This window comes from Lepidochelys olivacea (assembly GCF_965140295.1).
Source record: "Lepidochelys olivacea isolate rLepOli2 genome assembly, chromosome: 3".
In the NCBI taxonomy this organism is placed as follows: Eukaryota; Metazoa; Chordata; order Testudines; family Cheloniidae; genus Lepidochelys; species Lepidochelys olivacea.
The window spans coordinates 56,384,596-56,400,139 of record NC_140413.1 but is presented as its reverse complement, the minus strand read 5'-3'; the positions used below and the strand labels follow the sequence as shown (position 1 = coordinate 56,400,139).

At 39.2% G+C, this 15,544-nt stretch overlaps 1 protein-coding gene across 5 annotated transcripts in view; it reads right to left on the bottom strand.

Moving 5' to 3' along the window:
- The window catches only part of FAM135A (family with sequence similarity 135 member A), a 140,304-nt gene that overhangs the window by 66,284 nt on the left and 58,476 nt on the right, over positions 1-15,544 (bottom strand). For all 5 annotated transcript variants that reach the window (XR_014711101.1, XM_084624751.1, XM_084624753.1 and 2 more), the window contains exons 5-9: positions 10,878-11,017; positions 10,711-10,781; positions 10,052-10,225; positions 5,178-5,304; positions 2,049-2,202 (exon numbers count right to left, since the gene is read on the bottom strand). Coding sequence is in view for 4 of the 5 variants with exons in the window: in XM_084624751.1 (XP_084480877.1) it covers positions 2,049-2,202; positions 5,178-5,304; positions 10,052-10,225; positions 10,711-10,781; positions 10,878-11,017 (666 nt within the window). In the remaining variant the exon portion in view is untranslated. The remainder of the gene's footprint in view (positions 1-2,048; positions 2,203-5,177; positions 5,305-10,051; positions 10,226-10,710; positions 10,782-10,877; positions 11,018-15,544) is intronic.

Below are 15,544 nucleotides of genomic sequence, written 5' to 3'. Positions count from 1 at the left end.
TTTATTACGTATTTTTTATTTTATACGATGTATTAGGGAATTGAAGAAAAAGCTGTGATTCATTCAGAAGTTCAATCTGGAGTTTCAATTAAATAATTTTGGTATTCTAAGCATATCTTTACATAAAGAGTAAAACTAATAGATACTATTTGGCACATAAGGCGTTTTCTTGCTAAAAGCTGAGTTATTCACATAAAAAGGGTGTTCCCCACCACAGGAGGATTAAAGTAATTGGCACACAATATACTTTGTACTGTGACTAAAAGCACTGCTCCTGTTCTTGATGATAGAAAGCCTAGTTTCTAGTGTAAATGGTACTTTAATGAATATAAATTTTTATGCAGAAAAAAAGACACCATATCAAACAGATTACAGTAGAACCTCAGAGTTACAAATACCATGGGGACGGAGGTTGTCCGTAACTCTGAAATGGTCATAACTCTGAACAAAATGTTATGGTTGTGATTTCCAAAGTTTACAACTGAACATTGACTTAATACAGCTTTGAAACTTTACTATGCAGAAGAAAAATGCTGCTTTCCTCTGTGTGTGTGTGTTAGTTAACACAGTACTGTACTGTGTTTCCTTTTTTTTTTTTCCTTTTGTCTCTGCTACTGCCTGATTGCGTACTTCCGGTTCCAAATGAAGTGTGTGGCTGACCCATCAGTTCATAACTTTGTTGTTTGTAACTCTGAGGTTCTACTGTATTTATGGGGTATTCCTCATATTAATAAATTTTTTTCTTTCATTTTTTGCCAACACTTTTCATGTCTCAAAGTTCTGCATGGTAAATGCCTACTGATTACTCATCCTATAATGTTAAAAGACAAAGCAAATTAACAGTAGTGGATATGTTAACCCCTATCAAATAACATACTCATGGATTCCAAAATGCCCTTCCCCCTTTTTTTTTAAAAAGCCAAAAAGTTTTAATGTTCAACACAAACGTGCTTGATGTAAACTCTAGTGGTCCTTGAGAATGCCAATGCATTATCCCTTTACACCTATGCCATCTTTTTGGTTGCACAACTCAAAACTGACATTAGCTTAGTACTAATCCTGCATGTTAGAGTAGGTCTACACTTAAAATGCTACAGCATAGACATTGCCTACATCGATGGGAGAGGATCTCCCATTGGCACAGGTAATCTCCCTCCCTGAGAGGGACCTACTCACTCTGTCTACACTGGAGGTTAGGTCAGTATAGCTATGTCTCTCACGGGTATGGATTTTTCACACCCCTGAGAGACAAAGATATACTAAAGTAAATTCCGATTGCAGAACAGACTTATTAGAAGAACTATATTTTTAAGCAATATTTCCTTAGCTCCATCTGCAAAAGGTGGCTGATTCAAAATATGTTCTCTAACTGTTCAATTTTAATCATGATGAAAAAGTGGCTACTCTCAAAACTAAACTTAATCTTACTGACTGTTCAGTTACATAGATTTAGTCCACAGCGTAATCTGTTCTTCCGAAGTCTCAGATAATTAATATTATGTCAATTTAAGAGCATCCAGCCTTTAAAAAACAAAAAATTGACTGAGAAATAATTTCTTCTTGAGGCCTTATTTTCAAGTTTTCCCCATGATGTTCTTTTCAGATAAAAACTTACAGCATTTAGATTTTTTTTTAGAATCAAACTTTAAACTTATTTATATACAACAATCACATTTCCTTACAGCATGCACATAGGCATAATACAGTATTTAGACTGAGGTGGGGATTTGCTTCAAATATTTTTAGTACTAATGTATTGATTTGAAAAAGCTATAAGAAAATAATTTAAGATCCTGTAAAGCCAGTTTGTTAATCTTATTAACTTGATGGCAGTGTTTTTTGTTATATTTTTGATCATTACTAAAAGACTCATTTCAATTCCAGTAGTAAAATAGCAGGTGCACAACAGGTACAAGGTATAAGATTAACTATATTTCAATCTAGAAGAAAGGAGAGAAAACAGGCCTTTCTAAGGAGCACAGCAAGAAGACAGAAAATATCTTTGTGATAGAGAATAAAAGTGATTTATTTTATTGTGTTCAGCATACCCAGTTCTATTCGGTGTGAGGAGGGGAGCTCCTTTGCTATCAGGATGAAATAGCTGTGTAACCCTTTAAATGCAAGCAGCAAACTGGCACAAAGTGTGTAGTGGAGATTGTAGGCGTGATTCAGGAAGGACTCCGCAATCACAAAACTGCAACCCTAAAAAAGGATTCATATACATATTAATTACATACTATAAAATTGCATTAACAGAATAACTAAAAAGATGTTCTATAGATCATCCTCCACCCCAAACTCATCTGAAACAAACTCATCCCTAGCCCTGCAATGTCCACTTGAGTGCCATCTCACAAAAAAGATAAATACAATAAATTAGTGCAGTCAAGTGATTAAAAAAATTAACCATGATTAATTGTACTGCTAAACAATAATAGAATACCATATATATAATTTTTTTGGATGTTTTCCACATTTTCAAATATATTGATTTAAATTACAACATGTAACACAAAATGTACAGTACTCACTTTATATTTATTTTATTATAAATATTTGCACTGTAAACAACAAAAGAAATAGTATTTTTCAATTCACTTACTACAAGTATTGTAATGCAATCTCTTTATCAATTTGTAAGCGCAATTTACAAATATAGAATTATGTAAAAAAAAATAACTGAATTCAAAAATAAAACCATGTAAAACTTTAGAACTTACAAGTCCACTCAATCCTGCTTCTTGTTTGGCCAATCGCTCAGACAAACAAGTTTGTTTACATTTGCAGGAGATAATGCTGCCCGCTTCTTGTTTACAATGTCACCTGAAAGTGAGAACAGACGTTTGCATGGCACTGTTGTAACTGGCGTTGCAAGATATTTACGTGCCTGACTTGCTAAAGATTCATATGTCCCTTCATGGTTCAACCACGCTTGTTGGATCATATAAAGAAGTTCTGTATTAAAATCACAAATGAGTTTGATTCCCCAGAGTTTAAATTCCAGGGTATTATTAATTAAGAGGTCTCTTGGTTTTTGATATTGTTTCTCTCCCTCTATGTGTAAAACTTGCAAGCTGCTAATTGTATTAGTACATTTCTAAGACAGAGTCTGTTCTAAAGCAATTCTTTGTAACAACAAATACTCAGAGAGAGAGACTCAAAGCAATACTCTGTAACAACAGAAACAGCACACAGAGACTTCCCGCCCTTTTGTTGTATTCATCTCGCTTTGTTAACAATTGTGATTAAAACAGAGATAGAGGATATGTGTGGATAATAACTGAATGACCAGGGAGGTGCCAGCCTAGGAATCCAGTGTCCATCAGCTGAAGAAGGCATCAAGTGGAAATAACCAGAGGACCCCCGGAGGGCAGACTGGAATCCACCCAACAGCCTCAAGAATGGAAGAATCAAAGAACAAGATAACATCTGGCAGCACGGAGCCGTCAGGAATGTGCCATCTGCTGATTGATTCAGCAACAGCATGATGAAGCAATTCCCATAGACTGGCATAGGAAGAAATTCCTATAAAAATGGACTCTAGAAAGTGAGAACTTTGGGGTCTCATTCTGCAAACCAACTGCCAGGAGCATCAGATGTGCATCTGACAAGGCCCTGCTCCCTCCTCATGTCTAGGCCACCTGGCCAGTGGCTTGGCATGAGCAACTCTAAGGCTGGTAACTATGATAACAACCTTGCAGAACCTGTGTGTGTGTGTGTAGGAATGAATGTGTGAATAAATATGAGATTGAATGGAATGTTATAGCTATAACTAACTGCTTACTATGATTCTTTCTGTATTCACAATAAATGTGGTATTTTGCCTTTTTCCCTTTAATAAGATGCTGCTGGTTTTTATTTTATTGGTATAACATACTGACGATGGGTTCTGCTTGATAACGATCCAAAGCAGTGCAGACCAACACATGTTCATTTTCATCATATGAGTCAGATGCCACCAGCAGAAGGCTGATTATCTTTTTTGGTGGTTCGGGTTCTGTAGTTTTCACATCGGAGTGTTGCTCTTTTAAGACTTCTGAAAGCATGTTTCACACCCCATCCCAATCAGATTTTGGAAGGCACTTCAGATTCTTAAACCTTGGGTCAAGTGATGTAGCTATCTTTAGAAATCTCACATTGGTACCTTATATTCTGTCAAATGTGCAGTGAAAGTGTACTTTAAATGAAGAACATGTGGGGTCATCATCTGAGACTGCTATAACATGAAATATATGGCAGAAAGCGGGCAAAACAGAGAACATAAGACATACAATTCTCCACCAAGGAGTTCAGTCACAAACTTAATTAATGATTTATTTTTTAATGAGTATCATCAGCATGGAAGCATGTCCTCTGGAATGGTGGCTGAAGCATGAAGGGACATACGAATGTTTAGAATATCTGGCACATAAACATCTTGCAATGCCGGCTATAAAAATGCCATGAGAATGTCTGTTCTCACTTTCAGATGACATTGTAAACAAGAAGCGGGCAGCATTATCTCCTGTAAATGTAAATAAACCTGTTTCTCTTAGCGATTGGCTGAACAACAAGTAGGACTGAGTGGACTTGTAGGCTCTGAAGTTTTACATTGTTTTGTTTTTGAGTGCAGTTATGTAACAAAAAAAAATCTACATTTGTAAGTTGTGCGTTCATGATAAAGAGATGCACTGTGGTACTTGTATGAAGTGAACAGAAAAATACTATTTCTTTTGTTTATCATTTTTACACTGCAAATATCTGTAATAAAAATAATATAAAGTGAGTACTGTACACTTTGTATTCTGTGTTGTAATTGAAATAAAAAAATTTGAAAATGTAGAAAAAACCAAAATATTTAATAAATTTCAATTGGTATTCTATTGTTTACCAGTGCAATTAAAACTGCAAATAATGGCAATTAATTTTTTAAACTGTGATTAATTTTTTTGAGTTAATCACATGAGTTAACTGCAATTAATCAACAGCCCTATACTAAATATTTTAAGTTTTCTATAAAAGGGAACTTGAAACATACATCGTAGTCCTTTGTTAAAGTTCTTCCCTTTACATCATGTCACTAGGCATAGTAAAGTGCCTTTAATTAAGTTTGCCCTTCGATACCATTAATTCAAAAAGAATTATTACCTAATAAACATCAGAAATATTATAAATAAAATAATCAATAATATTCTTACATCTGCTGATAATTGTTTTGTGTAGTTATTGCCGAAGACCACACTTTCAAGAGTAGGAATCACAGTGTCCCTGTTCTGTGCTGGTGTGTTCCTGTTTAACCAAGTATTCTTCACTGGACGAGGAAAGCTGCCAGAACCATTTAAAAATAGAGAAAAATATCCACTTGATTATAAACACAAAGTGAACCGAATACATGTAATAAGGAGTGTGTGCCACAATTATTTATCATAGTAGCAGAAATTCTTAACACAAATCACTTGTGTTTTTAAATGAAAGTCAGAGGGAATCAAGATGTTCAGGTAATTACTGGTTTTGAGTCCCTTCTTACAACAACTGCAAAGCTTGTTTGTTGAAAATTTCTTGAAAAGTATTAAAAAGGACACCTTGGATGATCAGATTTTTAAAAGTATTTAAAAATATTTCTGGGTGAACTGGTAACATTCTGCTCCAATGACGACTGTAGCAACATGAAAATTACTACTTCGTTTTAGTGTCTCTTTTCACATTTTACTGAGTTGATATATAAAGTTAAATTGCTCCATTCACTCACTATTGTCAGAGCCAAAACTGGGAAGAAAAATTTGCACATACAGAACACCAGCAAATCCAAAATTTTTGCCAGTATTGTATAAAGGTGCCATGGAAGAATATTACCTGATTCTCTGAAGACATCATACATACAAATAAGAACAGTTTTTGCTAGCAAACATGAAATTTGTGTACCATAGCTAAGGCAGCTTAAATAATAAATTCACCTTCCTGTAATATCATTTTGCGGACTGACATTTACATGTGCACTGGAACTCATGAGAAAGAGTTCAGGGAAAGAGAAGGAGCTGACATGGAGTATTTGAAGATTCGGAAGGAAAGCAAAGAAACATACTTCAAAGAAAAATTGGTGTTTAAATAACAAAATCAATATTACTAGTGTAATGCTGTTTGTTTTTCCACCCACCACACTTATTTTTGATGTGTTCTGTAAACATAAAAATTAGTGATTTTTCCCCCATATGAGGAACAGTTTAAGAGAACTTAGGAAAGGTGTTTGAATACAGAGTCTATTGACTCCTACAAATTTAGGAGACTAGGCAAAAGATGACCAATAAAAAGGCAGGGCAGATGTTAATGCCACTGTGACAGTGACAAGAACCTCAAAAGAAAAAGGCCAGAAACAAGGACAAGGGCAGCAATGACGGCAACTAAAAGTGTGCTAATTGCAGCTACTGCAGGCATCTCCTTGTCTATTGGCTGTTAACCATAGTCAGCAGTTAATCCTTTTGGCTTCTGCTGTTGAACCAAATAGTCTTCTTCTAGTAATTCCCCACTAGTAGATGAGCCACCACTTTCTCCGACTAGTATGTAGCATAAACTGCTGTATTGCAAGAGAAAGTGTATTAGTCACCTATTAAGGTCAAAAACATTGACATAATATATTTACTTAAAGAACTGCATAAAAATGAGCTTCAACAGTGTTTCTGAGTTAGTCCCAGACTCAACACCATTGTTGACTTGTACTGTAAAACTAATAAAGCAGATGTAGTCAGTGTCACAGACAGAATGTATATGCTAAAAAGGAGACAGGTAAAAGAAGGATGATTTTGTCATTAAGATGCTGCTCTGAGATTTTGGTCATCTGGGTTCAATTCCCAAGCTCTGTCGCAGACTTTCTGTGAGAGCTGGTCACTAAGGCTATGTCTACACTGCACACCATGGGTGCCAGAGAGCAGGGTAAAGTAACTCCTCACTTACGGTCGTCCCGCTTAATGTTGTTACGTCGCTGATCAATTAAGGAACATGCTCGTTTAAAGTTGTGCAACGCTCCCTTATAACATTGTTTGGCTGCCGCCTGCTTTGTCCACTGCTTGCAGGAAGAGCAGCCCGTTGCAGCTAGCTGGTGGGGGCTTGGAACCAGGGTGGGCTGGCAGCCCCCCATCAGCTCCCCTAAGTTCTCTTTGTGGCAGCCGCCCAGCAAGCTATCAATTGCCGGGCAGTTCTGGTGTCCCTCCCACCACTGCCGTGTGCTGCTCCTGCCCCCTGCCTTGAAGCTGCTCCCGGGAGCCTCCTGTTTGCTGTGCAAGGGGTAGGGGGGAAGAGGGGTGCTAATGTCAGAGTGTCCCTCTCCCCCTGCTCCTCGATCCCATCTCCACAGAGCGGCGGGGAGGACACGACAGGGCTCAGGACAGAGGGAGATTACTGGCAGCAGCTGCGGTCTCAACTTGCTGATCTACTTAAAAAGGCAGTGTACTTGGAGTGGGGTCAGAGTACTTAAAAGATCAATGTGCGTGTCTCTCTCTCTCTCTCTCTCTCTCACACACACACACACACACACACACACACACACGGTGTGTGTCTCTGTCTCACACGCACATGCACCACCCAGCACTCTGGAAAGTGGAGGGAGTGATGTGTTCCAGTGGGATAGCGTGGGTTCTTCATCTGCTTCAGTTTCCTCAGGGAATGTTTGTGGCCACTGCCATGCATCTATTGTGTTTCCTCCCTCCATTCCATTTAATATAGCCTCACACTCTACTGCATTGTAGAGTGTGAGGCTATATTAACAACAAGGTGTTAACCCTTGAGGGCTCAGCCGAGTGCTAGTTCATCATTTAGCAGCAAGGCATTCCCTGGGAAATATCCCACCCTCTGACTTCACCAGCTCAACCAAGCTTCACAATCACCATTACTGTGTACACTATTAAACTATTTGTTTAAAACATATACTGTGTGTGTGTGTGTGTGTGTGTGTGTGTGTGTATGTATGTATATATGTATGTATGTTTTTGTCTGGTGAAAAAAAATTCCCTGGAACCAAATCCCCTCATTTACATTAATACTTATGGGAAAATTGGATTCGCTTAATATCGTTTTGCTTAAAGTATCATTTTCAGGAACGTAACTATAACATTAAGCGAGGAGTTACTGTATTTGTAGCTACATGCCAGAATGAAAAACAAGCTGCATCCACACTGTGGCTTGTAGCTACACAAGCTGGGAAAGGTCTCTGGCAATGGGGAGGTAGCAGGGGAAGGGTCTGGTAGTCCCTGAAGCAGAGAAAGGATCTGGAAGCAGGGAGCTGTCAGAGCCTTTCCCCAACACAAAGAGAGACTCTGGCAGTGGGGAAAGGCTCCCACAGTGGGGAAGAAGCAGGATACTACATAGCTAAAAATAGCAGGGTACACAGAAGAGGCACTGCTTGAGGGTATAGAGAACCATGTAGGGTACATACCCGAAGGTGTGTCTTTACTCACACAAGCAGTGCCTCACTGTCTACATTGCTATTTACAACCATTCTAGAGGGACATGCAGAGTATATACTCTACACATTGCTGTAAAGAGTGTGCAGTATAGACATACCCTTAATGTTTCTTTCCCCAGTTCTGATCTTTGTAATGGCAGGGAAAACAATACTTTATTTCTAAATAGGCAAGACAAAGGGTGAGAGATAGTTTCTTAAAATGTATATGTACAGCATCAAGCACAATAAGACCCTGCTCTCATTTGGGACATCTAGGTACTTCTGTAATACAAATAATAAATATTCATATAAAACCATGCAGTAGGTTCTCTTACTGCAATAATGGTAAAAGCTGCTCAGCTGAGTCCTATTTTTGTTGTTGAGTCACATTAGTACAAATGTAGAATATAAATGTAGGCTACAGAGCACGATATTGCCTATTTGTGTGTGGGGGGGGAAGAGGAATAGATGGTTATTTTCTTAATTTGGCATTATTCGTTTAGTTTGCATAAATATATATACTACTTTAAAAAAAGGTTTGTTTGTAGGTTTTTCCATTGCTGCAGACAACCTCATACAATGCTTTTAAAGCTCCATCAGTTAGATTACTGCAATGTAAGTTTCATATGGGCACGTAAATACAAGAAAGAAACTCTTAAAATAAACACTTTAACACATACTGGTAAGGCCATCAGAAAGGTACCAGTAGAGCATACCATCAAATACATGATCACTCCAAACCCTGCTAGAATGAGAATGTACAAGCCCACATACTCCCTTATTCATTATTCTTCAATCTCTTCCTGCAAAAAATAATTACAGCATAACACTGTGGGGGGAAAAAGTGGTGTTACTCTACCAAGCTCTGTCCACAAACTAAGCTCCTCCACTCAGGACAAAATGAAGTATCACATGCAGTAAACTATGCTCAAATTCATAACAGGGTTATCCCTCTTCTTTCTGGCATATCCTTTGATAATCTATGTAATAGTTAAAGCTTATGTGGATAGTGTCATCACTATGCTCCAGAGTTAACGATGCATTTAAATAATCAATGGAAGTTTACTCAGCTACTTTTTCAAGCTGCCTGTACACTCAAAAGACGCTGCCATACTGGTTATACTGTGTTCACATTATATAGCTTTTCTTCACATCTACAAAGGATAGAGATGTCAAAAAAAATGAAAGCAGATTCTGGAGTACAAAGTGTAGAAATCAGGAAAGAGTACTATCTCAACAAACCGTTGAGAGTCAGCTCAGTTCAACCCAGGGATAAAAAAGATAAATAAAATGAACAGAGATCACCTCACCCTAACTACAGATTGTATGAACACTAGCATAGGGTGATATTGCTGTCTACTTCTTTTCTCTTGGGTGTATTCAATTATTGCAGTTATCTGTCTTTTACCACCTGCACTCCTTTTATTCTACATAAACTAGAACTCAGAATTTTACAGTTTTAAGGAAAAAAACAAAAAAAAACCAAAACAGCTTCTAATGTAAAACATCATAAAGCACAATACGTCATATACATAAACTTTACTCTAAGTATTACATCCATTCTCACCAAAAGTCTCACATAAGTTACAATAACTAATAATCCAATATATTAATTGAAACTTATTAATGGGATATTACCTTATCAATGGCTGGTGTAGAGCAACCAAAGAAGCATGGATTGTAACAGATATGACAGAGAGGTGGAAGTAATCAAACATAACATTGACGTAGTGATGAAGGCCCTGGTGTAAGCTAAAGTGCAACTTTAAAGTTCGGCTACTAATTAGTTGCAGTGTGCTCAGATCATCTGGCCTTGGGGGGGAAAAAAAAAAAGTGTAATTACTGGAACAATGTTTTAAGTCATCCAATAATAAAATCCCCAATACAAGAAACAGCAACCCATTATTTAAACAACACAAGGCCATAGCCATATTGGTCTTCAATAACTTTAATATATAAAATATAGTATTGTTTTATACTATATCATGTATAAATATAATTACATCTCTAAAAGGGAACAGCAGGATGGATAGGTAAACAACAAGGAATCTCTCCTAAACCCAGTAATTAAAGTCTGCAACCTGTCTCAAGAGATTAACTGGATTTTTTTGCCCACACAAATAAACTTCTAATATATGAATAGCGGAATAAAATAAAATAAATTAAGCATTCTAGATTTTAAAAATGTTTCAGCAATATTTTGTATGTACGATGTTATAATTTTAATCTCAATTTTAAAAAAGCAGTTAACAGGCATTTCAATTATTTAATAAAATTTGTATTATTTTTAAATTTACGAATAATCTGTGTCTGTGAAGTGTAGATCTAAGGATAGCAGGAAATTCATTTCATTAAGGGATTCTTCAATCTGAAAAGGAGTTAAAAACATGACAATTATGTTCAGTATTTTGCAAATTATGCCTAAAGGATCTGAATAGTTAAATATACTTGAATGGCAGATTACCTTCCGTTCATCTAAGAGCATTTTAATTTTGAAGATCATAACATCATTCACAGAAACCTCCTCATTTTTGTAAAGAATTTGGAACGTTTTACTGCAAATTACATTGTCATGGACTGAAGCTGGAAAGGCAAGATCAGCACCTGAAAATCAAGCAGACATAGAAGTTTTAAAAGAATACAATGCAGATAATGAAAATATTATTTTGTTCTACTTTGAAATCTATTATTATTTTACAGTATCCAAATGTATGCTAGACACCATACAGCAGCCAAAGTCCCAATCTCGAAGAATTTCTATCTAATTTCAGATATGATGCAATGAAGTGAGCCAATAAAACCAGGGAGAGGGGACACTGCAGGAAGAATAGCGGGTTACAGCAATCAGATTACAGAGTTACTGAGCAAAGGTGTAACACAGTGCAGTCAGATTTTTTAAAAAGAAATATTATATATAACACACACACACACACATATAAATATATATAACGTAACATGCAAGTGTATTTATTGCTTCATTTCTTGTGGCACTGGCTTAGAAGTGATTCTTCGGGAGTGATTTAAAATGAGAAGAGGGCAGTTAAATATATTACTTCCTCTTTGTTCCCATATAAGATCCAATAGTCTCATGCTTTTTTAAAAAAAATTGGAAATCAAACAAACAGTACAGTTAAATTCTTCAATCATATACAAATATGTAACTACTGATCAAAAAGGTGGTGGATTAAGGACCCTACATTATTTTTGCCTAACAAATAAACGAAATAAATACTAACTAGAGTAGGCAAAATAAGAGTAAGAGCACTACTATGCAGTATATACTATACTATAAGGAACAATCCTCAACGGGCAGACAGGGCAATATCCTAATAGATGTTTTCCACTTCTAGATTCTGTAAGTGTGGCAGACAATGCCCTTCTATAATCCTCATAACATTTTAGTTTTGCCTTTTGCAATCTATCAGGAACTAGAAGCAAATATAAGTATTAGTTCATTGGAGTGTTTTTAATCTACATACTCAGGTTATATTTATGATTGCTATGAGCGCTATCCAACTCAAATTCAAGTTCTCTGTCTCCAGCCATGCAAACTCTCTGCATGCCTCTTGGACTAAACAGCTATACAAGCTGCATCCTGTCAATCCCAAGGGATAGTCACTTTTGACAATGACTTCACAATGAGTCACATTTTCAGCTTGACAGAGCTGCCCAAATCTTGTCCCTTTTATATACTACACCAGTCCAGAATGGTATAGGAGAATGACGCTGAGGATGCACTGAGCTCACGTGAGTTTGGTGGTGAGAAAGAATAGATTCTTTCAAGGCAGACCAGCAGTCAGCAAAGAAGAATCTTTAAAGTCCACATGTGGACAAACACAATGTAGTACCATGAGCACTCCCTCGTGGCGCAAAGTCACTTTCACTGGGCAGGGGGTTGAGGTGCAGGAGGGGGTATGGGCTCTGGGCTGAGGCCAAGGGGTTTGGAGTGTGGGAGGGGGCTTAGGGTTTAGCCTGGGGTTGGGGTGCTGGCTATGGGAGGGAGTTTGGTGCAGGAGGGGACTCAGGGCTGGGTTACAGGAGGGGGTGCAGACTCTGGGAGGGAGTTTGGGTGCGGGAGGGGATTCAGGACTGGGGTAGAGGGTTGGGGTGCAGGAGGGGTTCAGGATGCAGGCTCCGGCTGTGAGGTGCTTACCTCGGGCAGCCCCTGGAAGTGGTGGCATGTCCAGCAGCAGCTCCTAGGCTCAGGGGCAGCCAGGCAGCTCTGCACGCTGCCCCCGCCCACAGGCGCCGGCCCCGCAACTTCCATTGGCTGTGGTTTCCTGTTCCCAGCCATTGGGAGCTGTGAGTCGGTGCTGGGAGTGGGGGTTTCGTGCAGAGATTCCCTGGGCCCACCTGTGCCAAGGGGCCACAGGGACAAGCTGGCCACTTCCGGGAGCCGCACGGAGTCAGGGCAGGTAGGGAGCCTGCCTTAGCCCCGCTGCGCTGCCAGACTTTTAGCAGGCTAAAATCTCCCCAATTGGCTTCAGTAGCCTCTGGGAGATCGAGCCCAGCCCCAGCTGCGCTGGCCAGATCAGCCCCAGCCCCAGCGGCGCCAGCCAGCCCTTTGATCGGTCAACCGCTTAAACAAATTTTTTTAATTGTTTAAACGGTTAACTTTTAAAATGATATTTACATCCCTACTTCCCCGTACCTCTTGTCTGGAGTTTATCCTTCTCCAGATGCCTTTTCAGACATGCCATTGCAGTCTCAGCCCTGCTCCTTGGGCAGGGTCTCTCATGGGGTTCCCTGCCTGGAGAGCTTTCTCCTGAACTTCCACAGCTTACTGTCAGGTTTCCAGCCTTTGGCAGTTTCAGTTACTCTCTCAACCACACTCCCTTGCAGCTTCCTGCTACCTTTTCTATTAGAATCCCCTGATTTCACTTACGGGGGGGGCTCGTCTGGTAATCAGGGCTGGCTTAGCCCCAGGATCTCCAGCCCCCAGGCAAGCCATTCTGTTACAAACATGTATTCCTGTGAAGAGTCCTTTTGGGCTGATTCCTCAAGTCCAGTTATCAAGTAGGGCCTATGAAAGCATCGTCTACTGCATCATCCTGCCTTACACTTACATGACTGGGACAGTTCCCTTTCCTCATTTCTCCCCGTTAATAAATAAATAAATAATAAAATCAAACTCAAAGAGCAGTGATTGTGAGTGAGACCCTGTCAAGGTTCCTTCCCCACTCTGAACTCTAGGGTACAGATGCGGGGACCTGCATGAAAACCTAAGCTTACTTTTACCAGCTTAGGTTAAAACTTCCCCAAGGTACAAACTATTTTACCTTTTGCCCTTGTACTTTATCGCTGCCACCACCAAACGTCTAACCGGTATATAATTGGGAAAGAGCCCGTTTGGAAACATCTTTCCCCCAAAATCCGCCCAACCCCTACACCCTCTTTCCTGGGGAAGGCTTGATAAAAATCCTCACCAATTTGCGTAGGTGACCACAGACCCAAACCCTTGGATCTTAAGAACAATGAAAAGCAATCAGGTTCTTAAAAGAAGAATTTTAATTAAATAAAAAGTAAAAAGAATCACCTCTGTAAAATCAGGATGGTAAATACCTTACAGGGTAATTAGATTCAAAACACAGAGAATCCCTCTAGGCAAAACCTTATGATACAAAAAGACACAAAAACAGGAATCTAAATTCCATCCAGCACAGCTTATTTTCTCAGCCATTTAAAGAAATCAGAATCTAACGCATATCTAATTAGATTACTTACTAAGTTCTAAGACTCCATTCCTGTCTGTCCCCAGCAAAAGCATCACACAGATAGAGAGAGAGGCTTTGTTTTTCCCTCCCCCCAGCTTTTGAAAGTATTTTGTCTCCTCATTGGTCATTTTGGTCAGGTGCCAGCGAGGTTGTCTTAGCTTCTTAACCCTTTACAGGTGTATAAGTAGGGGCATAGCGAGCAGATCGAGGGACGTGATCGTTCCCCTCTATTCGACATTGGTGAGGCCTCATCTGGAGTACTGTGTCCAGTTTTGGGCCCCACACTTCAAGAAGGATGTGGATAAATTGGAGAGAGTCCAGCGAAGGGCAACAAAAATGATTAGGGGACTGGAACACATGAGTTATGAGGAGAGGCTGAGGGAGCTGGGATTGTTTAGCCTGCAGAAGAGAAGAATGAGGGGGGATTTGATAGCTGCTTTCAACTACCTGAAAGGGGGTTCCAAAGAGGATGGCTCTAGACTGTTCTCAATGGTAGCAGATGACAGAACGAGGAGTAATGATCTCAAGTTGCAGTGGGGGAGGTTTAGATTGGATATTAGGAAAAACTTTTTCACTAAGAGGGTGGTGAAACACTGGAATGCGTTACCTAGGGAGGTGGTAGAATCTCCTTCCTTAGAGGTTTTTAAGGTCAGGCTTGACAAAGCCCTGGCTGGGATGATTTAACTGGGAATTGGTCCTGCTTTGAGCAGGGAGTTGGACTAGATGACCTTCTGGGGTCCCTTCCAACCCTGATATTCTATGATTCTATGACTCTATGAAAGGGTTTTTCCTCTGGCCAGGAGGGATTTGAAGGTGTTTACCCTTCCCTTTATATTTATGACACAGCCACAGCCTCATTCACTAAACTACCCTGATTCATCCCCACAACAGGTTCATTCTATGCACTGAGTGAGGCAGGGAGTCTGTGGAAAGAATAGTAAAATCAGGTAATTAAAAACTGTATCATATTTGACATGCAGAACGGGGCCAAATTAAGATTACACAAGCAACCTTAATTCTGGCATTCCCTAACTTTTCAGAGCTCAACTTTCCAACTTTTACATTTAAAAAACACAAACTGAAAAACAGTAATTCTCTCATGTGGAATTCATGACGCTCTCCAACTTGAGTCCTCAGTGCAGTCCAAGCCTTTAGATACACAGCAGAGACCTCTACCACTTGAGCTAAAAGACTAACTGGTAGCACAAGTAAGTTGTCACCATCTACAAAGATCAGCTCCTAAAAGGAGCTGAGAAATACATTTCGCTTGTGAATTTCACGGCTATTTGCTGACAGCAGAGGAACATAGACACTCTGGACTCCTGAGTGCAATTCCACATTCTGAAGGAGTTTTCTGCCTATGTACAGACCCTTCTTCTGTCTCTATGTTCCTAGCATGTCTCTGTCCCCTCAGACG